The sequence below is a fragment of the Filicampus tigris genome, chromosome 5 (assembly GCF_054856515.1).
Source record: "Filicampus tigris isolate MCC_2025a chromosome 5, RoL_Ftig_1.0, whole genome shotgun sequence".
Taxonomy (NCBI): Eukaryota; Metazoa; Chordata; class Actinopteri; order Syngnathiformes; family Syngnathidae; genus Filicampus; species Filicampus tigris.
The window spans coordinates 15,018,483-15,043,796 of NC_141221.1; the positions used below are offsets into that span (position 1 = coordinate 15,018,483).

The following is a 25,314-nucleotide window of genomic DNA, read 5'->3' on the forward strand; positions in this document are numbered from 1 at the left end:
GCTACAGTAACATAGAGGAAGATACATTGATCAACACAGAATCCTTTGGGATATGTTGAATGAATTAATAACACTAAATGCATTTAAACAACAAACAATGAAAAAAATGAATGAATGAATAAACACTAAAGTATAGTAAAATCAAATGTTAGGGAGCTCACTCACTACAAAATTATCTATAAATGTCATATTCCTTTAGTGAACAGCTTCAATTATACTTTGTGTGACGTGGCGTATTGCACCCATGTGTCAAGAAAAACAAAGTTATTTGAATACAATTTCCGTCTTTCTAAACATATCAATTTTATGGATGCCAATACAAACGCAATATTTTACATGAGGATCTATATATGGGTTATTTAACGCTCTGAAAAAACACTGATAGACTGGCACAATTTATTTGAATCTCAAATCTTCTATGATTGTCGAATCCAACACAGACCTAGCTTTACTTTTGAAAAGCATAAACCGGATATTTCGTGCAGGTTTAATGAAGCGCTTATTGGCTTCACTCGATGGAGCGTCGCTTGAGTCTCAAACGAGTGAAGATGCCGCGGCCTTTTCCTACATAACAACCGGCGTTGTCATGAGGATAGCGAGATAAGAAAACAACCTTATTAAAGGTGAGTTGCCAACCATTAATTGGGATTTTGGTGACAGCGTAACAGTCATCTTGTTTGATGTGTCAGCCAGCTATCTTAGCCTCGGCTGCTAGCATCTCGCTTTCAGAGACAGGCGATGCTGTCTCTATTGCTGTTGTCGTATTTTGTAAGGACGGTTGGCATATAGTACCACTTTCACTTATATGACATGTAATAGCACCGTGGCATGTGGAGGTTAATAGATACATTGCCAAATTAGGACAGTGTTTTTTTTTCTTAAATGTCTTTAATTAAATGTGTTAAAAGTGATCGATCATTAATGTTGCGGCCATTCTTAGTCGAATTAACTTATTGCGACGTTTTCATCCTATGTGGATGGCTTCAATTTTCCCCCCTAAATGTGATGCTGTATGAGAAAAATGCACAGAAACCGGTTGAACACTAGCGACAACCTACCTGACATGAGGTCAATCTCCATTTTGTGTCTGTCAGAATCGAGAATGACTTCACAATTTAAATAAATGACATCTCAGACTCTTGAGTGTGCTACGGGCAAATTATCCATTTAAAGGGACACTTGGATGAGCTTAACATTGGCATTTATATAAAAGGTTTGCATGTAAAAATGACATCAGCACTAAAATGAACCCCCCCAAATAAAAAAAAAAAGGCTCGGTAGTGATTAGATTTACGTCAAATTAGCCCGCCCCCTTTAGGAGCTCGGCTTGTTATTTTTTCGGTCTCAGCAGTCTGCGTCACGGGAGGGAGGGAGGCAATCGCAGTAATATTGCTAGCTTTGGCAGTTCTGTTGTCTAAAACGGGACCGATCGCCAGCAAAATGCAAATGCATATTACTACTCTTGTCCACTTCAACTTGTGAAAGTATAAAAGTGTTCTGCACAATAGTTTGGATTTATTGACATAAAACGTGATCTCACCTGATCACCTCCACAATATCAAAAATACCATAGCGATCGCTTCTCCACTTACACAGGCTGAAGCGGACAAGAGCATGAATGCGCACACGCACCCCGACTGGTTATATTTCCGACATTTAGCTACGCTAAACTCGTGTCAACTCTCAGGAGGCAGACGCGACTGGCAGCGGGCAATCAATCAGGCAAGCATGGATCTTTATCCCCCCCGTCCCTCCCCGGCTAACAGTAGTATAACAGCAACGGCTAATAGCAACAACTAGCTTCAGGCCGTTAAAACAAAAGGTGTTAGCACAACACCATTAGCTCCTTACTGTCTGTCCAGCCTGCGTCGATCTTGATGTCGCGGGGTTGCCTGCCAAGCAGTCGCATGCGTTGTCCGACACCGCTTGCAGCCGCCAGAGAGTGAGGTAAGACCTCATCGAACAAGCGTCAATGTTCAGCGAACAAAAGGTTGCAGCGAGGAGGCTGACTGCACAGCCGAGTGTTGCTGCATTGGCAGTAGGGTAAAACTAACCTGTCTCACGACGGTCTAATCCCAGCACACGTTCCCTATTAGTGGGTGAACTATCCAACGCATTGGAACGTACGTTCCAAATTGGACGGCGTGTTGTAGATCGAAAAACTGGGGCCATTCCTCATCCAAATACATGTGCACGTCTACTCATTCCCACTTCAGTCTCTGTAAATAACCTGACTGGTGTTTAATGCCTCGGCCGTCCTAACAGTGATCAGCAAAGAAGCAGTGTGCGCTCGTCCCAGCATAACACGTCCACATTTCCTCATTCTCCTCATTCTTATATAAAAATTATATAAAATGAACTTGTTAGTGACAACATGGCCATCCTGGCCCAACCATCCCTTTAACCTTTTTGAAAAATGATTTACTTATTACTAAGGATGGGTGAGTACAGCTATCAGGTATCAGTATCTGGATGTCACCGACCTTATTTCAAGGTATCGGACAATCGTGAAGGCTGCCAATTCTAGCCATAAAAGCATTTTTTATGAAAAAAGAGGCCAAGTCTGGCTTCAAGCCGTTTATTACCTGTAGTTGAAGTTACCTGTAAAAATACTAAATCTAAAACAAACAATTTTGTGTGATTAACCAAATTTCATGAACTTTGTCTTACGAATGTTTGCTAAATTAACACTAACACACAATGCAAAATGCCATAAACTGCTAAACGAAACCGGCATTAATGTTGAGGTAATTATAAATCTTTTAACAAATTGCATTTCAATGCAAACGGTAGCAACACATGCAAACAGAGCATACAATACTCAAAGTCATATTTCTTTATCCCCTGCCAAAAACGATCAATATAATCAAAGCAAATTACTTTAACTTTGTTTACTATGTGTAAATATTACTTTAAAAACAAAACAAAAAATGCTCCAGACAAAGGTCTAAATGTATAGATGAATAGCATGTCTGTTATTTTGTCAAAATTGGCATTTTACTCCAAGCAGTTTACTACTTTGTCAAGTTATAAGTGCATAGCAAGTTAACTCGTTTGTTTATACAAGGAAGCCATACTTTAATTTATACATTTGCACATTTTTTTTAAATAATTAATTTAATAAATGTTGTTGGGTCCAAAACAAACTTAAATTATTATAGCGTTTCAAATATTTTGGTCTTAATATTTTTTACATGTTTAAACCTGTTCTTGTTTTGTAGCTAAAAAAGAAATAATCGTTTGAATCATCGTGATATCAATTATTACCAAAGTAATCGTGATTAATATTTTTTTCATAATCGAGCAGCCCTACCCGATTGTATGTTTCACCGAGATCTACGAAAATTTGGTGGTGTGTGTAACAGTTCAAGGCCTACAAAAAAAATCTCTTGGAGCCATATGCTAAACCAAACAGGAAGTCGGCCATTTTGAATTAACTTTAAAGTTTGAATTTGCTCTGATTACAATAGCTGCTGGAACTTGACCCACATGATAATTTCTTCTTACAAATTACTCACGTGATATGAGTCGAAGCCTGAAAACATCTCAGAACTAATTTTTCATCGTAATTGTAGCGCCACCTACTGGCTAAAGGAATTACATGTTTTACTCTTTGATGTTTTTCTCCTTGCAGGTGAACCAAATCTACCTCATAATTGCTTAGAAGAATGTGTAGACTTTCCTGATGTTAAACTACGAAGTTTGTGATTTTTCGTGAAAAACTGTCGCTATGGCAATGGGCAGTTCGCCAATAAAGCAAAGCAACCTACTGGTAAATGAAGTACATGTACATAAGTACATAACTTGATCTACATGATAAATTCAATTATTCAATCCCAATGTGCGAGCATCCCAACGTGCCAGTACCCCAACGTTGCCAGGGCTGCGAGGGCCCTTTAAAGATGCTTGCAGCTCTATTTAAATTTTGTAATTGATCGCGTCAAAATATTTGATGCATTTAACGCATGCGCAGAATGACCGCTGATACATAATCCCACTCAGAAGTACACAGGGGGCAGCAGAGCGGGTGCGTGTAGCCCGCGGGAGCATAAAGAAGCATTTCGAAAGAAGAAGGAAGCTTTAAATCTCAGAAATGTGAATAAATTGGTTTGCCTCAGCGACTGAGGATGAGTAGAGAAGAGGGCTGTCTTGTTTTTTGTTCAAAATCAGTTTAAAGTAGGAACACACGACGTGCTGATACCACCTACAGCATAGCAGAGCATAACATTATGAGACAATCACATTCGTGTGCACTTAAGGGACCACTCGGAAAACATAAACTCAAAGAATATTACAAAGGCCATATATAAATGTGTACATTACACACACGTACTTTGTTTGCACACATTTGAAATATTTCTGTCACTGTTCTGAGGCCCTTTTGCGTTTTTGTTTTTGTAGCGAATAAAAATACTGTCTACTACAGAAAGAATGTCAATAATTTTGATTTTATAATTGTAATTTTCATCTCATGAGGATTTGTTGTTGTAAAAATACATTACATATGAACAGTATGTTCAATGTATGTATCTGTCTTTTTAGCTTTCCATTCCAACAGCAATTTACAGAAAAATATGGCATATTTTGGTGATAGTTCAAATTGCAATTAATTAAGATCAATTATTTTTTAAGATGTGATTAACTCGATTAAAATTTGTAATCGTTTGACAGCCCTAGTATAAATATGTACCTTGGTACAATAAAGGTTGGGAAACATTGCTTTGGGAGATACATTTTAACAGTGATTTTTCTGTATGTTAATGTGTAGATATTAGAGTGATAAAAGTTGGGAGGTGATGCGCTGCGTTGACTGAAGTACACACTGAGAGACAAAATGAAGAGGAGGCTGCTTCGTGGGCTGCTGTCGGAAATCTGCATCCGCTTGGCGCTCTTCACGGTTTTCCTGTAAGTCCACTCAATCCTGTGTATCCCTTCGGATTGAAACAGACATATCGAATAAGCGATTAAACTAGGTGAAGTCAACCCCCAAAAATTGTTTACAACATATTGTATGCAGTCCCACAAGTCTAAACACTGCATTCTGATTAAAATTGGGTTTGTAAAATATGAATTAGGCAGCCGTTTTGCCACATGCTGTTGACTGAAAATGACATTACAGTTACTCAGGGCTCAGGTAATGACCAAAAGGTTGGGGACCACTAATGTGATGTGCATGCATACACGCATACATAAACACATGCATGGCATGATGCATGCACACACTACTTACTACTACTACTACTACTACTAATACAAAATAACGTGCAAATAGTTTGTAAAGTTTGTCAAATGTAAAATTGTATCACTGGTGATTCATTGTAAATACAGTATTTTGCCATCAAAAGCAAATTTCAAAGGACTGTTCAGATGTTTGAGGCATTATAAAGCAAAAGTTAAGAGCATAAAAGCCACTGTTGTGCTTAAAATATATCTTTTCACAAAAACCTTGTTTTCTGCGTTTTTTGGGGGGTCAAACAGCGATTTTGGTCAAACTGACCCATATTCTACTGCAGATTACTCAAAAGTGGAACGTTTGTTAAAATTTAGTCTGAAATTTGAGTTGCGCGACTTCAGTGTAAAGGCCTAGATAGACCAATCTGACGTTGCCCAACTGTGACAGACGCTTACCCCGTGGTGTCGGGCCGGCTGTCGGCACGTCACGCTGTAAAAATTTACCACAGCGACGCTGACCATTAAAGTACCTTCTGCGCACATGTGAGATGTAATACCCTTCCATACCATCAGCAGAGGTAGTCACTATTTCTCATTGTTAGAAAAATCCAACCGGAAAGCTGTTGGCCGGGGGCGGATTATAAAAACGTAAACAATGCATTCAGCTATATTCTTCGCTTACGATGATTTCCCGTGCGAAGTAAACCCTCACGTTCTTGACACGATATCGTGAAATATTTACATTGTCAACCCTTGCTCTTGTACTTGTAAGAAGATTAAGGCAGCAAAGGCGTAAGGTGTGCTGTGCTCACTGTTTATCCGCATTTGTCGCTTCCCGTTGCTAGCTAACAGCCAATCAGATTGACCAAATGTCACGACTGGCCACGCCGATTCAACATGCTCAAACGCCCCGAGACGCTTCCTGACTGGTTACGACGCTACGACGGTGGTCACTACACCAATCAGACGGCGCATTCAGACGCCACGACGCTTCACGACCTCAGATGTCGGTTTGGTGTATCTAGGCCTTAATATGATGCTTTGCTTTGTTGTTTTACCAGGGTTAGGGCCACTCGGGCCCTGGTAAAACAACATGGAGGTGTACTGTAGCCTGACGGAAAGCATCTGGCACTCACCTCTTGCCTGTAAATTATACTTAGAGTAGCATCTGTATTGAACCAATTGTGTTTCACTCTCTAGCGTGACGGAGCAGCTTCCGCCTTTCTACCGTGAGATCCAGCCAGAGGAGATATGGTTGTATAAGTTCCACAGAGTGGAGCAAGATCACGTCCCTACATCGCTCATGTTTGTAAGTGACATGAAAGTCGTATATTGCCGTCTTTAACCTGACTTTAATTTGCACGGTGCCTCCCCTTTGGCCCACCAGAGCATCGCTGTCTTCACGCCACTAATTGTCATCATGGTTTTCACCGTCCTGACGAAGCCAGAGCGAGGCGACGCCAAAGAAGCATCACTGGGTGAGAAACGCGCGGCTGTCGTCAGAATACAGTGAGTGGCACCTTGACTAATGAGTTTAATTGGTTTCGTACCCAAGCTTGTAACTCAATTCAGTCGTGTATACAAAAAAGGGCTGAAGAATTCACCAAATTCAGGTTAATATCGCGGTGTAGTAGTATTATATTTCAATGTCGCAGTCTGCAATTTGACATGAAAAAAAAATCTGCTTCACAGCTGAGTCAATATTTACTGCTTTATTTGTAAAAAAATACAGGGGAAGAGGAACTTGAGAAAAATTATCACATTTTAATTGCAATATTGAGCATTGAAAAAAAATCACTATTAGATTACTTTTCAAAATTGTTCAGCCCAAATATAAAATCAATGTTACCAATTTAACTTGGATTGAAATTCCATTAACTCATTCACTGCCAGACATTTTCAGATTATCTTTTACCCTAAAGTTTGAAATAATTTGAAAGAAATATAAATTCCTGGGATTGAATGGCTGTACTGTGAAAAGACAAGTAAATTCGTCAATGTCAGTGAATGAGTTAATCCATTCCAGCACCCAAAAAAATCCCCACCAAAATTTTTGGGGGATAAGTGTTTGTTGTTAGCAGAGCTGGACAGCGACCCTCCGTCGCCGGTTTCCGTCCTGCATATTCAATGGACCCACGTGATATTGCGTTTGTGGATTATGAGTTAAGCAGCAAAATCCACCCCTTTTTAGCCATCTCAAGGGGCGGCCATTTTGTCACTTGTGTCGACTGAAAAAGACATCAAAACTGCTGACCTGTTTTCTGCAGTTGAGCTGTGACTGGTCGTTTACTGAGTCCTGAGTGATGTCATGCCGAAAATCCGCCCCTTCGGCCCATTCGTCACGTATAAAACAAATGAACTTTTTTGCCATTTCGCCTCGCGCCAGCCAATCAGCGTCGGGCATAGTACGTCACACACAGCCACACAGCGTCCTGTTCACTCGGCGGCTTTTTTTTTTTGACAGTTCATGAACTTTACCAGGACAGCAATATTGTTAGCATTAGCATAGTGTGTCGGACACTTGATTGCGATGTTGAAAATTGCTGTCATCTCTACTACCAAGCGAAGCCCCTCCCCTCTCCGCTGTGCACGAATGAGCGGCTGCAGCATTCAGATTTCAAATTTCCCACGGTCAAACCCGAGCGAATGAAGCGAGGCAGAACGCTTCATCCGCGTTTGGTGTGAACGTAGCATAACACACGCCTCTTGTGAGCGTCTTCAGCACATGCATCTGAAGCTTTCAACACGGCGAAACAAAATTTGGCTCGCTGCACAAGGCAAAAAACAACCAAGCGATGGCTTATAACTCCGAAAAACCTCATAAGCCAGGGCACTTGTTGGTCAAGGTAGCACTGTACTTGTTGAGCTACTCTTTTTATTTCTTGATTTTTCCCATCATTGCTTCCTTCTGTCATGCAGCCGTGACATTGACGCTGGTGCTGAATGGCGTTTTTACCAACGTCATCAAACTTGCTGTCGGCAGGTAAAACAGTGCAGATGATAACGCTGTTAGCAAACCAGTACCCAATTGACAATGGTTTCTGCATCAGGCCCAGACCGGACTTCTTCTACCGCTGTTTCCCAGACGGCCAGATGAACCTGGAGCTACGCTGCAGTGGTGATCCAGACGTGGTCATGGAGGGGAGAAAGAGTTTTCCCAGCGGGCACTCTTCATGTAAGACTTAAATAATAACCTAGATTTTGACATAGTTTCTGCTGTGGGTAGAGTCTTTAAAGGGGTCAACCCAAACATATCTTTTTCAAGAATATGTTCTATGCAAACCCACTAGTTGAAACAAAGCATCCTGATAAATTAGAGTTAATCCACCCGTTTTAGCCATCTCTCGGGCGGCCATTTTGTCACTTCTTTTCGACTGAATACGACATCACAACTGCTCAGGGTTCAGGAATGATGGACCCGGTTCCACTCGATGCCCGGTTCTCGGTGCCCAACCCTAGATAGATACCACTGTATCTTTTTTGGTGTGATATTAACGTGAGAGTGCATTTAATGTTTGTCTTTCAATATTCTCTTCCTAGTTGCTTTTGCAGGGCTGGGCTTCACAGCGCTTTACATCGGCGGGAAGCTGCGGTGCTTCAACGCAGCCGGCCAAGGCAGGGCGTGGCGGCTCTGTGCTTTCCTCACCCCTTTAATTGTAGCGCTAACCATTGCCCTCTCCAGAACCTGCGACTACAAACACCACTGGCAAGGTCAGTCTGAGGCTACATCTTCCTTGCTATGGATGGATTCATAAAGATGTGTCGTCCCAGCAAAGCGTTTTTGAATTATAAATACCTTTATTGTGACTACTATACTAAACTCTACTCGTCAGATGATCCAAACCAAGCGCAGTAGGTATAAGCAGGGTGTATTTTAAAGTGTATGGGACATGGTAAAAAATTTATCAATCAGTATCAATTCGAGAAACCGTTCATTGCGACATGGATATTTTATTGTTTAACACGTTAAAGCAACACTGGGCAAGTATTCGACCTTGATTAAATTTTTTCCTAACTCTTTTGATGAAACATTGACTTACACCTAGTTGAATGGGACTTTTGTCATGCCCTGAGGGGGTCTGTATTGTTTTTGCTGGAGTAACCCTGGCACACACAAAAAAATACGAATGTCCTGAATTCCTTCACGGCATACATCACTTCCTCCTTTCGCAATAAGGAAGGAAGTCGATTTGAACGTCTACGCGCTATTACTGGTGTCATGGCAGAAGCCCCAAAACAAACCAAAAAACAAAAAAAAGTATTGTTCAACCCCCCGGTGTTAGTCTATTTTTACTAGACTTACGGTAATTCGTCCAAAAAATGGACAAACCTTTGAAGTGTGATAACTAAGTCATTTCTGAATATTTTTTTACTTTCAACCACTAAAAATGTTCCTTAGCTATCCATACATATATAGTTTTTATTTTTTTTATTTTTGATGCCCTCTATGGACAATAATAGCAGTGTTGTGCTAATAGTAAACCTAACTATGCTGGATATGTGTATAAAAAAATGCAAATTCAAATATTTCATATGATATAAATAGAGCCTTGAACAAGTAAATAAACCATAACAAAATGTATTTTTTTTGCACCTCCGTATTTTCGAAAATGGCAGTTTTCCTACAAACACTAGACTTACGGCATTTTGTCCAAAAATGGACAACACTTTGAAGTGTGATAACCAAGTCATTTCTGAATATTTTTTTAAATTTTTTTTGCTCCTCTGTTTTTTTCGAAAGTTTTCCTAAAAATACTAGAAAACGGTATTTGTTACAAAAAATGGCACTGCTTTTGAAGTATGATAACTCAGTCATTTCTGGATATTTTTTCACTTTCAACCACTCAAAATGTTCAGGGGGACCTTAGCCATCCATATATATAGTTATGTTTATTTATTTATTTTTATGCCCTCTATGTTTGTGCGTGTGTGTGTGCACACGCTCACTCACGCACCCCTCTTGTCGCATTCCCAACAATCGCTCACAATTTTTAAGGTGTGAAATTGTAGTTACGTGTAATGGTTGCTATCCAAGCAAAATCGTTAATTAGTCTCTGGCGCCACCTGGTGTTTTAGGGGTGTTAAAACGCTCAACACACATTTTTCAAATTTTTCCTGTTTTTGAGTCGCCACTGAAGGGATTGATTCAGTAAACACGGGAAAAGCATTGTAACACACCAGGTTTACAGAACATTGAAAATGGTATTTATAATGGGAGTCAATGGGACATCAAAATTGACATTTTAACAACAACCTAATGTAAATGCGCCTCTCCCATATGCAATAATTTAGAAACTGCAGCATGGTGCCATTTTAAACTTCAGCATGTTTTAACAACCCTGGTGAAGTATCAGCACCCTAGTGGGTTTTTTTTTGTGTAAAAAATGAAAAACACCAAAAAGTCCCCCAAAATGGACAAATAACAGCAGGGGTTAAACAAATCTAGATTAATTATCTCATCACTATTCATCTTTCACACAGTCACTGGAAATAGAAATGTGAATTCAGTCCAACTTGCAGGCCAGCGAGAGCTCAGGATTTCACGACACTAAGCGTTGTCGCCCAAGGGAAATGCGTCTGACTTTCGTCAAAACAGTACCTCTTTTGTCCACATGGGAACGCCATAATCAACAAAATCTGACAAACGGCAGTGTTGCTTTAACATTTGTAAAAATTGTGTGCCATACACTTTCAAACAATTTTTTCAAAATATTTCAATTAGGTTCAAAACACAAGTGTGAGCTCTCTGTTCGGCAAGCAAAATATACTTCAGCAAAAGAAAGCCTTAATGTAAAATGTAATATGATTATTTTATAATGACCTCCTTTAATTCATAACTATGAATGGGGAAAACTAGTAGGGCCGTATGGGTGCTCACTATTTGGCAAATAAGACTTGCCTGGCACACCTCCATGGTCATCACAATGCAGACTAGCATCTGTCCAACAACTGCTTAGCACTACACGACTGAAATCGTGACGCTCCAGTTCCAACGTCCCAGTTGTTACGGATGAGCCGCTGCGGCCCGATGTATGTAGCAGTTAAAGCTTCATAAAGTATTGACAAATAGCACTTTCCAACCCGTTATTTTATTTTTATTTTTTTTTACGAGGGAACCTACAAATTAGAGCAACAGCATCAGAAGCGTAGTGAAAATAATTTCATGCACATGTCATCAAGGGGGGCCTGTGATTAACATTAGTCTGCCACTCAGTCAGAAGGTCTGAGTTTGAATCCTTGTTGGAGTATCTTTAATTTTCTGCATCTACTCCGTTTTTCTCACCTCTCCCAAAATCATACCGCTTAGGTTAACCGATGACTCTTAATCCTCCATCGCCTTGAATTGCGAGTGTGAATGGTGGTCCGTCTAATTGTGTCATCCAGTTCCCTTGCGACCCTAATAAACTTTGTTCTCCTGCTTGTAGATGTTTTGGTGGGCTCTCTGCTAGGCCTGACCTTCGCCTGGCTGTGCTACCGGCAGCACTACCCGGCGCTTCACCACAACGACTGCCACCGCCCTCTGAGTCACGGCGAGCTTGTCCCTGCCGCACAGCAACGCAAGCTGGCCAACTCCAACTACATCCTGCCCATGTAAAACAGCCGCTCACTCTGGATCCTTTGTGCTGCTGTTTGCATATCATGACTCGCGGGGCTTGAAACTGTATTATAGGTAAGCCTGTCGCATATGGTGTTTTCTTCACGTAAAGGACACTTTGAGTTGGAGAGAATAACCTTTTTAAAAAGGTCGGTAGAAATTCTTTGCCTTTGGTTGCCCAGCGCTGTACCAGAAGACATTTATCCACATTTTTCCACTCATTGTTCATGCTATCACACAGCAACGTGGCATCCCGCGATCCAGATAATTCAATTTGTGGTGTCACAAAAGCCTTTTTCACACTGCACTTAGCAGGGCGCATTTGTATGCGGGTGAGGTGCCAGCACCACGGAATAAAGCGCTGCTGGGTCTTGGTGGAGCTGTAGGCCACAAACGAGATCAAACTCCCAAGTTTCCGCCGAGCCATTAGTAAAGAATGCAACATTTTCTTTTTTTTTTTTCCCCCTGCTGCTCGTATTTCTAAAAACGAGCCAGGAATTTCTTTTGCAACAATGAAAGATATTGTCGAAGTGCGGTCTAATTCACGTCCAAACCAGCGGCAGAATGTCCATGTTTACGTCCTGGTGGGCGCGCTACGCCAGCACTTCCAAATTTGGGCACGTTGGCAACATGGGCGCTGTCATCTTATCACTGCTGTTGCGCAACCCTTTCACACCGAACAAGTGCACTGTGGAAAGGGCTTTACAATTGCTTTTGATGCAACCGGGCAGGAGAAGTAACTGTCAGGTGTCAAAAATTCTCACACGCCGCTTTCATGCTATGTTAATGTGTTAATACTACCTCCGAAGGCGCAAGATTGCTCCCATTCCATTGTCGCCGTTCACACAGAACAGTGACATGGGGAAAAAATGTGGGAAATGTCGACTTTTACCAGCAGATAACACAAGCGTTGCATAAGAGCACATTCATTTCTCTCTTGTGATCTCAAAGATTTTCTTAAGCAACATGTTAAAAAGTCGTGCTAATTATAAAGTTGACAAAACTGTCCACTGTTGCTTGCGGCCCCTCCAGCAAAGGTAGAGCCACAAATAAGGATATCTGCAGTGTTAATTGTATCCCTCAAAATTCATACAAATAATATCTCAGTCATTGATACTTTAGTTGTTTTTGGCCTCATGGTCCATCTGCAACTTACTTTGAATGGAACTATGACAGAATTTGATCTGGTCTGCCATGCGAATCTAAGAGCGAACAGAGGAACATTGTCAGTATCAATATAAAGTGCATTTGGTGTTCTCATCAGAATCACTTGTGAAAATGTAGCAAACTAATGGGAACTTGGAGGGCTTAAAAAGTGGCCACACATTTCTTCACATGCCAGTGCAATGATAAGTCTCTTTAAAATGTGTTCTCTTCATTTTATACTTTCTTTTCACTTGATTTATATGTTTGGCATGTCCAACACACTGCTATGCTAATGCTAACTACGGTGTGCATGTTGAATGATGGTAAATCAGAAAAAAAAAATTTAAAAAACGAGCTCAGTTGATTAGAAGCGCCTGTGTGTGGCTCAAGAGAAACTGTGGCAGGGATTTTACTTTCTGGACCTGAACTTCCCATCTCTGAATATTACAATGTTTTATTATCCACAGCTAGTTATTTGATCAAATGAATCACTTTCTCATCCAAATTATATTTTCAGATTGGTCATTCATTCTTAAATAGTCCCACTAGTTGAAACACGGAATTCTGATTAATTTTGCGTTTGTGGAATATAAGTTAAAGCAGCAAAATGCACTCGTTTTTAGCCATCTCTGGGGGCGGCCATTTTGTCTTCTGTCGACTGAAAATGACATCACAACTGCTCACAACGACCAATCACGGCTGAGCTGTTCTCTGAATCTGAGCCGCGATTGGTCGTTGCGAGCAGTTGTGATGTTATTTTCAGTCGAAAGAAGACAAAATGGCCGCCCCCAGAGATGGCTAAAAATGAGTGCATTTTGCTGCTCAATTTATATTCCACAAACGCAAAATTAATCAGAATGCCGTGTTTCAACTAGTGGGCCTGCTGGGAACATATCCTCGAAAAAATATGTTGACTTCCGCTGTTAATGCTTCAAAATTTGTCAAATTTGTGTTAAGACTGAATGTTTTTAAAAAAATAAGTTAAAGCTACTCTTTTACTGTCCACTCCGTCAGCAAGATCACTATTATATTTGTACATTGTGTGCGTGTATTTAAAAACTATAAGTGGAAGCTTGACCATTATGCATTTCTAACGACATAAGACATCTACTTAATTAATTAATATGAAGGGTGACTCATGGACATGACAAGCTGTAATAACCTCAGTTGTGTATTTTTGGCAGTGTTATATTTGGACATCTCTTGGCAGAGTAACAAAACAGTAAAATCTGTAAAAAAAAAAAAAAAATCAACGGGTCTGATTTATTATTTTTTGACAAACGGTCACAAATTAATTTCTTTAGCTGTCAACAACTAGACGATGCAGCTATGACTGTTGTCACAATGGTGACACAAAGAAGGGTTATGAATGCAACCTCGCCAGGTGATGCTGCTCCTGCTGGTCTGGGTTTTAATCCTGTTCAGATTTGACAACACTTAGATTGAAGTACAGTTTTTTTTTTTTGTGGGTTCTATGATAAGTTGGTGGTATGGACATAAGAATCAGGCAAACCTCTTTGTGTTTTTGTGTGAAATCAGCCAAAGTTTTGCAGGGTATAAGCACTTTTGCTGGTCGCTGTGAATCCAGCTCAAAAACGCTGATCACTGAGGCCGTCAGACCAAACTTGGCCGCGATTTTGTGCCTTTTTATTTCCATCATTGTCCTGATTGTGAAATGTACACTGTTTTGCATTCCATTTTTGTTCTCTGACGTCTGGTTTGTCTGGTTTTGACATTATCTAATGATTACTGAAACGGTTCATGATGTTTTTCTTATGGGACTAAAAAAAGAAATCATATATATTTTTTTTTTTTAACTCAATACAGAGTTGGGACATTTTAATGGAAAGTATGTGTAATGTATATGTGAATTACAGAAATCCACTATAGCAAGTATGAGCAACTGTTCCAAATTAGGGGCATGTAGGAGTGACTTGAATTTTCAATGTTTGTTTGCCCGAAATGTGATCATGTTAGAAGCACGGGTCCTTTGACTAGTTTAACAAATACAGGAGGCACTTAAAATCCTGCATGTTTCTCCATGTATATTAAAAAAAACAAAAAATATCTACATCAATCCTCTGATTTTCTGAGCAGGGTGTTAAAAAGGTAAACATTCTAGTTTTGTGGCCTGAACGTTTTTTTTTTTCTTCTCTTAAATCGGGTTGTTGCTGAGCTCTCCTGATTACTGTTTTATCAAGTACAAATAATTAGCCTTATGATTTTTTTTATTGTCAGACACATCTTTGTTTTGCCATGTAAGGACCTTTTAGCAGACACTTAACACTGATTTACTGTAGCTGTGATGTCATTTGGTCACATTAAATAATGTTTCTACAGAAGCTATGCTTTGTCTTTTGTGTCAGTTCGCTTGTGTGTTAAATAGCTGCATAGTTATGGTACTCGCAAAATCTTATTCAAACTTTTGCTACTGCACAGTGACAGTACTTTCACTGACATTGTACATTAGCCCGTGGTAATTTAACATTTTCTTTAATAACACAGGCACATAATTTGTGTACAGTATTTGCATATTAAAGTTACTTTCTACCCACCTTTTGCATGTAAGTTGACTGAGCCTTTACATTCATAATTGTCAAGTCAGACTTGATATCAGGCAACGGTGGTAAAACAAAAATGTATTTTCAATACAAAAATCTTACAGCTACTGGAGACAATTGCCCCCTACCGGTCGATCCCGCCCCTTGCACACCATTGGGAAAGTTGAATCAAACATTTACAAACACAATTGCTATATGAAAACAGTGTATAAACTGTCTAATGCGAGCCTTTTTGTTTAATGAAATTCATAAAAAAAATGAAATACAACAAAATATATGCAACACACACATGAAACAACATAAGGCAAGTACATTTTCATTCAACTCGAGATAATTCACTAAGGAACTGCAATGTTCAATCTTTGTTTCAAAGTATTTAAATACAGATTAAACATGAATTTATTTTTTTGTAAGTACAATTTTCCAAATAACAGCATTAGACTGATCACAAAGTACAAAGACCTTTCATCATGTACAAAACTTGTAATTATATCCGTGAGACCAATTGTAATGGTATGACTATTTTTCCCGCATATATATTTTTCAAAATCTCTCCATTTTTATGATGACACAATGATGGCAATTACAAAATACAGTAAATAATTGTGAATGTGAATGTGAAAAGTGAATGTTTTTTTTTTTACTTTTTTTTTTTCTTTTTACCAAATACTGTAGTGTAGATCCATTCCCCTGAGTGTTTCTGGTTTTCCAATTGAAAAAAAAAAGAAGAAAAAAAAAAAAAAAAAGGGGACAGGGGACCATCCTCGCCGACGTTAAAAAAAATAAAAACGTTTTTGGTTTTCCGGGTTTGGTGAGCGTTGCATCCTGGGCGTGACGTACACACGTCTACCCTTTCCTGATTGGTTACATGTGACGCTGCCTTTTGGCGCCACATTTCCAACAGTGTAGCAGCTGTCCGTATGTAGTCCGACTCTTGACACAAAACCCAGAAAAGTCTCACTTCATGCCGGTTTTGTGACATATGCTCCACTTTGGCCCGTCGTTTTCGTTTCGAGGACTCTACGCTAGCGTCATTTGTCGCTCTCCAGCATGTTTGTCACGGACATTCGGAAAGAATTTTATGAAGCTGTCGTCAACCAGGTAGGTTGTTGAGCGAACCATAACATTAGCTCGCGCCTGAGCTAACTGTCCACTGTGCTTTGCTAACATTGTCGAACTCTCCTTCAGAGAGTTGCGCTCCTGGTGGCGTCAGATATCGATGCTCTCTGCGCCTGTAAGATTCTACAGGTAAGTTAGCTCTTAGCAAACGTGCTATAGTTATTTGTTTGGCGAGCTTGGTTACACCTTTCCATGAATTTATTATGGGCAATTATTATGGGGTTCCATTTGTGCCAAAAATATGTTATGTGTCGATGATAAGTGTCTACGTTATACGTCGATGGTAAGTGTCTATGTTGATGGTAAGTGTCTATGTCGACGATAAGTGTCTATGTTAGACGTCAATGATACGTGTCAATGTTATGTGTAGATGATAAGTGACTATGTTATATGTCGATGATAAGTGTCTATGTTAGACGTCGGTGATAAGTGTCTATGTTAGACGCCGATTATCGAGAAATGTCGTCAGTGTTTAATAAAATGAATAATATGTATGCATGCGGTCCTGTTCGCTCATTCCCACCACCGTTGCGAAACGCCGCTTTGTTTGCAGCCGGGATCAACTTTTTCGTATGTCTTATTTTCAGCCTGTATGAATTTCTTTTTCTTTTTTTCTTTCTTGTAACTTGCTGGGGCTGTACCTTACGTAGGCCTTTTGGGCAGAGTTTTTGGTTAGTTTAGCAACGTACAGAAAAGAGCTAAATAAATCTGACTTTTGAGTACCAAAGGTAGAAAAGCGCTTTTCAAGTAACAGTCCATTTACCATTTGATAATAATAATGAAGGTCTTCGCCTTCACATAATGATAATAATAATAATAATAACAACAACAATAATATAAATATATTATTAATAATGAGGAAGACCCGTAGTATTTCTTGATTTGTTTTCCTGTCCTTCACGTCATGGCGCATTGAGTTCAATGTCCTTGGCATTACTGACAACTAGGGGTAGAAACAGCGCATACCACATAGATAGACTGGGGCTCAAAAAAACAAAAAAAGGAAATTAATAGATGCTGAAGTAAGACATACCCAAAAGTTGATCCCGGCTGTAAATAAAGCCGCGTTGTGTCGCAACGGTGGTGGGAATGAGCTAACAGGACCGCATGCATACTTTTATACATATTATTTTATTTATAATTATTTTATTAAACACTGACGACATTTCTCATCGACGTCTTAACATCGATTCTTGACATGGACATCTAACATCGACACTTTACATGGACATCTAACATAGACACGTATCATCGACATAACAGAGACATCATGCACGTCTAACAAACACTTATCGACACATTACATAGACATGTATCATGGACGTCGAACAAAGAATTCACATGGATGTCTAACAAACACTAACATGGACGTCTAACAAACACTAATCATCAACACATCGACACGTATCATAGACGTCTAACATTGACACTTATCGACACATAACAGACACGTATCGACATAACAGACACGTATCATGGACGCATAACAGACACACATCAACACATATTTTTAGCACAAATGGAACCCCACAATTATGACTCAAAATCATAAAAATGTTTAATCACCTCATTGTGTTATTACACGTATAAAATTGCTCCCCTATATATGAGTGTTATTATGCACTTTCTAACAACGAATTTAACACCCCTCCCTTGAAGGGTTGTAAAAGAATAAGAATCTTAAACAGTTGATTATAAAGGGACAAATAGATGCAGAGGAAAGAGTAAAATTGAATAAAGTAGTGATAACCTTACAGGAAATCAAGCATGAGAGCAGCAACTTGGAGCCAAGGAAGCAACGAACTGTGATTTTTACTGTATGTACAGTACACCACCAGCAATTTTAAATTTATGGATTCAGTATTGTATAGCCGGTGGTCAACCATATCTACAATATGCTCAGTTATTAAAACAAGTTGCAGCGCTTCGTGAATGAAATCAGTGGGACTCAACTGCAGTCATAATTACATACGGTAACTAAACAATTTCAAAGGCAAATTCAGAGCACATTGATACCAAGCGTGATATAATAATGTGTAAAACTGTGTATAAAAAATGAATTAAAAAATATTAGCACAGATGTTTTCATTTTGGTAAAGTGCATCAGAAGTTTTTCTCTTCTTTAGAGCAAATAAACTGTCGATGGCATAAATTATTATGCTGTAAAAAAAACTAATACTGGCATTTGTTGCTGTTTTAGCTCCGTTTTACAAGCTCAGGAGAGGTTGTTTAAATCTTAGCTTTACACAGCCCACTTTGGGTCCCGACCCACCAGTTTAGAATTACTGTGTTAATTATGGGTCTTTTTTTTTTCTATCTCAGGCCTTGTTCCACTGCGACCAGGTTCAGTATACCCTTGTACCGGTGGCTGGATGGCAGGAACTTTGCACTGCCTTCCTCGAACACAAAGACCAAGTATGAAACTCTTCAGACAATAAATGAGTCAATGACTCAAGGTAGCCTTGTTTACAGTAATTGTTGTCTATTTTTTGTTGTTGCAGTTTAACTACTTTGTCCTCATCAACTGCGGTGCCAACGTGGACCTCCTTGAGTTGCTGCAGCCGGACGACGACTCCATCTTCTTCATTTGTGACACTCACCGGCCTGTAGATGTGGTTAATGTCTACAATGACACTCAGGTGATGGATAGTAATTACTTTATTTCAGTGCTTTTCATCCTTTTTTTTTTTTTTTTCTTTTTCCTCACATCACACCACTAAACAAAAATGTCACAAAAAGTAGGAAAACTGAAATAATGATCTCGTCTCGATTTACTCACAAATCGACTTGGTATGAAATGTGAGCCTGTTTACTTGACACACCATACATATGCCCTGCGATTGACGGATGAGTAATGACCAGTACAGGTTGTCCCCTTTTTGCCCAAAGTCATTTGGAATAGGCTCCACCTCACCTAATGGGAATAAGCAGTATAGAAAATAGAAGACTGTAATTATTCATTCTTATTATTGTATTCTTTCTCTGAAGATAAAATTGCTGATAAAACAAGACGATGACTTGGGCGTGCCGTCCTATGACGAAATATTTCAAGACGATGACGAGGAGGAGGAGGAGGGAGGAGACTCTGGAAATGAAAGCGACGAAGGCTCAGAGCCGTCTGGCAAGCGGAGGAGATTTGATGAAGTATGGCATTTTATAAAAAGTATGCAAAGTCAAACAAACTGTGTTTAATATTGTATTTTTTTTTTAAATGCAGGGGGCAGTTGAGAGGAGGATTGAGAGACAACGTGAGAAGAGGGAGTGGGAAGCAAAAAGGTGAACCATTGTTGTCAAGTCACATTTGGATTGTGTTTGCTGCTTGAAGCAGGTTATTTGTATTCACGTTTTGCTTTAATCACAGGAGGGAAATCTTGTTTGACTACGAGCAGTATGAATACCATGGAACATCTGTGAGTGACCAGTGTTGGACACAGCGTCTCTATCAGAGCAAAGGCCACTATTTGAGAAAATAAGGATAATGATATTTTCTATGTTAGGCAGCCATGATGTTTTTCGAGCTTGCCTGGGTGTTAACCAAAGACACCAAAGACATGCTCTGGTAGGTTCTCATTTTTTAATTTGACTCATAAACAATACTGTGCTGACATTTAATGTTTTCTTTTGGTTTTGTTTGGGGTTTTTCTAACAGGTGGGCTGTCATCGGCCTGACTGATCAGTGGGTTCACGATAAAGTCACACAGTGAGAAATGATCCTCATTCTGTCATTAAACAGCTGCTATAACATCAGTTATTTTTATTTAGATAATTTATTTATTTATTAGTGAATTAGTTGATTAGATGGTGGCAGAAATATAAAGGGAGAATAGAGGTGTGAATCTTAATAATATATATATATTCATATATATCTATTCATATATATGTGTGTGTGTGTGTGTGTGTGTATATATATATATATATATATATATCCTCACTACGGTTATATTGGAAGAAAAATTACAGTCTATGTAACTACAGAAAGGAAAACCTACATATTAAGCATGTATACAGACAGCAATACACTTGTGTATTGACTTTACATGCCATTATAGTCTGTAAGTTGCAGTTATTTCCAAGCAAGAGAATATGTTTATCAAAGAATGTTGCATATTTTAGAAAAAATAGAAAATGTTTCTTTCAGATAGAAAGGATTGCATCTATAGTTTGCATTCATATTAGCATAATTTATTTAGCGTGAAATTTACATACCAATTTTTTTTTTTTTTTTTTACATACAGCATGTTCCTATTGATAGTGAAGCTGTGCTGTAACGTGTTCTATTCTGTCTGTTAGTATAAAGTACGTAACCGACATCGCCACCATGCAGCGGCACGTCTCCCGACATAACCATCGAAACGAGGATGAGGAGAACTCTCTTTCCATCGACTGCATGAGGATCTCCTTTGAGTACGAGTATCCTTGTCATCTGAGGGCATCTGACACGTTTCATATGTCACTCCGCATTATCACAACAGTTATCAGATCTGTCGGCTTTTTGTAGCACCGTCTGCCTTAACACTCGGCTTCAGCTTGCGTCTGACCCTCTACCAGCACTGGTCTCTGTATGAGAGCATCAGTAATTCATGTTACACCTCTTGCCACTTCAAGCTGTGGACATTAAACGGCCAGAAGAAACTGCAAGAGTTTTTGGCTGACATGGGGTAAGAGGACACCAGGAAATGCAGATGAGCTTGAAAAGTGAATGTTGTTGCATCGAAGGTGATCTTTTCGACCAGGTTGCCTCTGAAGCAAGTGCGGCAAAAGTTCACCTCCATGGACATGTCCATCAAAGAGAACCTGCGGGAAGTCATCGAGGAGTCTTCCAATAAATACGGGTTTGGACGTGGTGTAGATTAAGCCATTTTTGTTGATGTCACTGACCCGTGGATGGATTCACTAACAATTTGACCCTCGGACAGAATGAAAGACATTCGCATCCAGACATTCGGTGTCCACTTTGGCTTCAAGAACCGTTTCCTGGCCGGCGACATGGTGCACGCTACCACCGCGCTACTTGAGAGCACAGAGAAAGATGAGAACGAGACAGACAACTTCATCAAGGCTCTGGACTCTCTTTCAAGGTGTGACCCTGTGTGTGTTGACTGGGATTCCCACATTTACAAAAGAGTTCCGTTGGCGATGACGTACAGTAACCAAAATTTGTACGCACTGTCGTCTATCACCGAGGCGTTGGCCAAGTCAGAATAACAGTCAATATTTAAATGAAAAACACTTCTTGGGCTCCAAATGGTGGGACCATTGTAAAACAAAGATCCCCTGTTTAATGTGATAAGCTTTTAAAGCTAATGTTTGCAGTCTTGAAGCTTCTAGCAAGATTTGAATGTTCAATTAGAGGCATAAGATGGTGCCAGAGAGTGATGATTTTCCAAAACATCTATCAGGTCATACAGTTTTAATATACTGGTAGTTGTATGACTTTTTTTTCAAATCACTGCCAACTCTCCCTTTAAGTTGATTGGGCCACCTCTGATACCTGCTGTCTTTTGAAGGAGCAACCTGGAACGTCTACACTCAGGCATGGACCTGGCTAAAAAGAAGCTGATCGCAATCCAGCAGACTGTCGCCAGCTGCATCTGCACCAACCTCATCTTGTCCCAAGGACCGTTCCTTTACTGCTACCTCATGGAGGTGCGAATGGGCCACACATCATGCCTGTGATTGTTTGCTATAGCGACACATTGCTCAGTTGAACAATTGTGCTTTCCGCACAGGGCACCCCTGATGTCAAGCTCTTTTCTAAGCCCATGGCCTTGACTCTGCTCTCCAAGTACCTCCTAAAAGCATTCATCCAATCAGTGAGTAGCATCCAACGAGTGAGTGGTGTTATCCAAGACGCCAAATATACGCTGGCACCTCTAATAGTGATGGTTGACATCCTATATATATATATATATATATATAGATAGATCTATCTATCTATAGTATCTATGTATCTATCTATATAATTTAGTTAATTATTTTATTTATTAATTTATGTATTTATATAATTGATTTTATTTTGTGTCTTTAGAATTAATCAAAACGTACATGTGTTAATATATGAAAAATAGAATAGCATTTTTTTTCTTTTTAGTCTTAATTTGAATGAAGCTGTATTGTAGCCAGGATAGAGGCCCTTTACGTTTAGAGGAACTTCAAAGACTATTTTACCAAGGAAATGAATGGTTGAAATTCCAGATTGTATAAGTTCATGCATATTTGACTTCAGGCGTTCCATGATAGAGTGTGATGAAATCGAATGTTTTTCCTCATGTTGTATTCGTTTCCCAGACAAGGAATAAGAGGTGCAGGCTGCTTCCGCTCATCATGGCTGCTCCCAAAGATGTCGAGAAAGGGACCGTCCTCGTCGTGGGAATCCCACCCGAGTCTGAATCATCGGACAAAAAGAAGTACGTTCAGAATGAGTCGCGGGAGCGTTTTGTTTGTTTTATTTGTACTCATTGTAGTTGTTGTTTGCTGTGGCGCAGAACAACACTGCCAGAGGTGGGTCGTAGTAACGCATCACATTTACTTGTGTAACATACTTTTTTTTTACTCTTGGGTGTTTTTGTCGGGAAGAAACACCACTTGTAGAAGAAAGTTACTTTCAGACCATTTCCTGTGACTGAATTTGCCTTCATTTGTTATTTTATAAAGAGAAATTCTCGATTGTTGCCCGAAAGTGCTTTGGCAATGTCAAAATTGGCACATTCCTATTTTATATATATTTTTTCTATTTGACAATTATTCCGTATTATTTTTATTATTACTGACAACTTACTGTTACTAAATTAATTTTTTGGAGTACTACTTTTTAGTTGAGTTACTGTATATCATTCCAAAGTATAAGGAGTCAGGACTCTTGAGTGTAATTCTTGTCTTCTCGACCCACCTGTGATAGTGACATTTAAACTCATGTAGTTACTAAATTCCGTAACACAATGAGCATTATCTTTGTGAAGACAATTTTAAAAAAAAAAAAAATATATATATATATATATATATATATATTTTTTTTTTTTTTGTTGTTGTTTTTTTTAAGTACAGCTCTTTTATCGGCTTCATAGACTGAGACTTCAGCCTTCACCATTATCAGTTCAGGGCTTTACTTCGATTAAAAACGTCACTCTGTTCTTAGTTTCTTTGGCAGAGCATTTGAGAAAGCTGCGGAGAGCACCAGCTCCAGAACTCTACATGACCACTTTGACACATCCAGTAAGTGAAAGAATCATTTCCTGCAGTGTCTCAAAAGAATTTGCGGTTTGGTGGCTAAAGACAGGGGCAAAGTCTTTATCCTCTGTGTGGCCACACGGGGCCAGCATGGCCTTCGTTTCAAGTCGAAAAGCAACACAGTAAATATCAGCAGTGGGGTGTGAAATATTTCAACAGTTTTTGAGCTCCGTAGCTTAATACAAATATGACCGGAATTTTGCTGTATTTTTACAATCGTGTCCTAATTTTATCGCCCCCTAATTTTATAGGCTTATATAAACGTACAAACCAAGCTGATCCCTTATCAATTTTTGTTCCTGTGCAGTTATTGAACTGAAGACGGAAGACCGCAGCAAGTTCCTGGACGCACTCATAACCCTTCTGTCCTGAGGCATGTCGACTCGAAATGAATGTGAGTGTGACTGAGATACAGTATATGAATGACGTTCGGCTCTTAGAGCGTCACTAGTGGGGGTATTTTATCCATGTTTTGTTTTAGTCCTTGATGTTTTTAATCCGTTTCTGTGTATATTGTACAGTAGCTTGTAAATGTGTTGATGTTTTAGTCATGTCTGTGTGTCAGACTTTCATCAAATGTAACAATTTACGCATGTGAATAAACCACCAGGTCTTAAGTAACAAAGTGACATTGAAATATTTCGGTTAGGTTCTTTCTGCCATGTGCCTTCCTTTAAAAGACCATCCCGTCCGTGCTCATCCATCTTGACTAGTGTACCGAATGGAAGTTGTGACCGGTTAAATGCTTTATTGCATCTCATCTTTTGCCGTGATCTCAAAGAAAAAGTTAATGTAATGGAATGAACTTCATCTAAGCGCGGCCGAAGGTGAGCGTGCATCTTTGGTGTACACTCGAGCGAGAATGCAGGTCAGGTGTCCTGGTGGTGATTTGCTGTCGGCTCACAGCACCACTTGAAAGATGGACGGGGTGGGGGGGCAAGTGGGGCCTCCAGCTGCAAGACTAGTAATTGCTTTATGCTCGTCCATACGGTTGAGACGGAGAAATTTCTGTATGCCGTTGATCACTGGACACTAGAAGATCACTAGATTCTGCATTTACAAGAATCATAACGTTTACATCGGATGCTTTGACGCTGTCAGAAACATTTTTTTTATTTTTTTCATTTTTGTAGTTGGGGTTTTGGAACTGAGACATCATGCTTTTTTTTTTTTTTTTTTTAATGTTTTACCTTATGTAGCTAGATAAGATAATTTTAAGGACACAAGTCTCATTTATTGTGATGGTGTATACAGTTTGACACAATTGCAAGGTTTTTGAAAACAGTTGTGTGGAGTTCCAACAACATTTTGGGGTAAAATATGCGGCAAAAATCAAATGGGTCACAATCTCATGAGACTTGAGCTCAGTGAGCCTCTAAAGCAGTGATTCCCAAAGTGTGGCACAGGTTCCACTAGTGATACCTAAGTGGGCTTCCTCTGAATGAATCACTGAATTGAATTACATTTAAAACATGAAGTACAGTCAGAAATTTT

The 25,314-nt window shown here is 39.5% G+C and overlaps 2 protein-coding genes across 2 annotated transcripts; both read left to right on the top strand.

Annotated features, from left to right (window-relative positions):
* Positions 1–491: 491 nt before the first annotated feature.
* On the top strand, positions 492–13,514 carry plpp5 (phospholipid phosphatase 5). The gene is made up of 8 exons (XM_086032124.1): positions 492–623; positions 4,769–4,905; positions 6,373–6,481; positions 6,560–6,650; positions 8,092–8,155; positions 8,223–8,347; positions 8,713–8,883; positions 11,598–13,514. The coding sequence occupies exons 2-8, from the start codon at positions 4,835–4,837 to the stop codon at positions 11,765–11,767; spliced, it is 801 nt and encodes a 266-aa protein (XP_085888250.1). The 5' UTR covers positions 492–623; positions 4,769–4,834; the 3' UTR covers positions 11,768–13,514.
* Positions 13,515–16,313: 2,799 nt separating this feature from the next.
* cdc45 (CDC45 cell division cycle 45 homolog (S. cerevisiae)) lies at positions 16,314–24,445 on the top strand. The gene is made up of 18 exons (XM_086030801.1): positions 16,314–16,575; positions 16,663–16,722; positions 18,916–19,008; positions 19,095–19,232; positions 19,582–19,737; positions 19,811–19,869; positions 19,955–20,003; positions 20,091–20,152; positions 20,243–20,293; positions 20,884–21,003; positions 21,120–21,251; positions 21,327–21,425; positions 21,510–21,671; positions 22,101–22,239; positions 22,323–22,406; positions 22,882–23,000; positions 23,729–23,805; positions 24,128–24,445. The coding sequence occupies exons 1-18, from the start codon at positions 16,525–16,527 to the stop codon at positions 24,190–24,192; spliced, it is 1,716 nt and encodes a 571-aa protein (XP_085886927.1). The 5' UTR covers positions 16,314–16,524; the 3' UTR covers positions 24,193–24,445.
* The last annotated feature ends 869 nt before the right edge of the window (positions 24,446–25,314 follow it).

What these genes read in the sequence shown, in the direction of transcription:
- cdc45 (XM_086030801.1), top strand. Translation starts at nt 16,525, where the DNA reads ATGTTTGTCACGGACATTCGGAAAGAATTTTATGAAGCTGTCGTCAAC. An exon ending in TCCTCGAACACAAAGACCAA is followed by an intron (nt 19,009 to 19,094) that starts GTATGAAACTCT and finishes TTGTTGTTGCAG; the next exon opens with TTTAACTACTTTGTCCTCAT. An exon ending in AGGATCTCCTTTGAGTACGA is followed by an intron (nt 21,004 to 21,119) that starts GTATCCTTGTCA and finishes ACTCGGCTTCAG; the next exon opens with CTTGCGTCTGACCCTCTACC.
- plpp5 (XM_086032124.1), top strand. Translation starts at nt 4,835, where the DNA reads ATGAAGAGGAGGCTGCTTCGTGGGCTGCTGTCGGAAATCTGCATCCGC. An exon ending in TCCCTACATCGCTCATGTTT is followed by an intron (nt 6,482 to 6,559) that starts GTAAGTGACATG and finishes TTGGCCCACCAG; the next exon opens with AGCATCGCTGTCTTCACGCC. An exon ending in CTACAAACACCACTGGCAAG is followed by an intron (nt 8,884 to 11,597) that starts GTCAGTCTGAGG and finishes TCCTGCTTGTAG; the next exon opens with ATGTTTTGGTGGGCTCTCTG.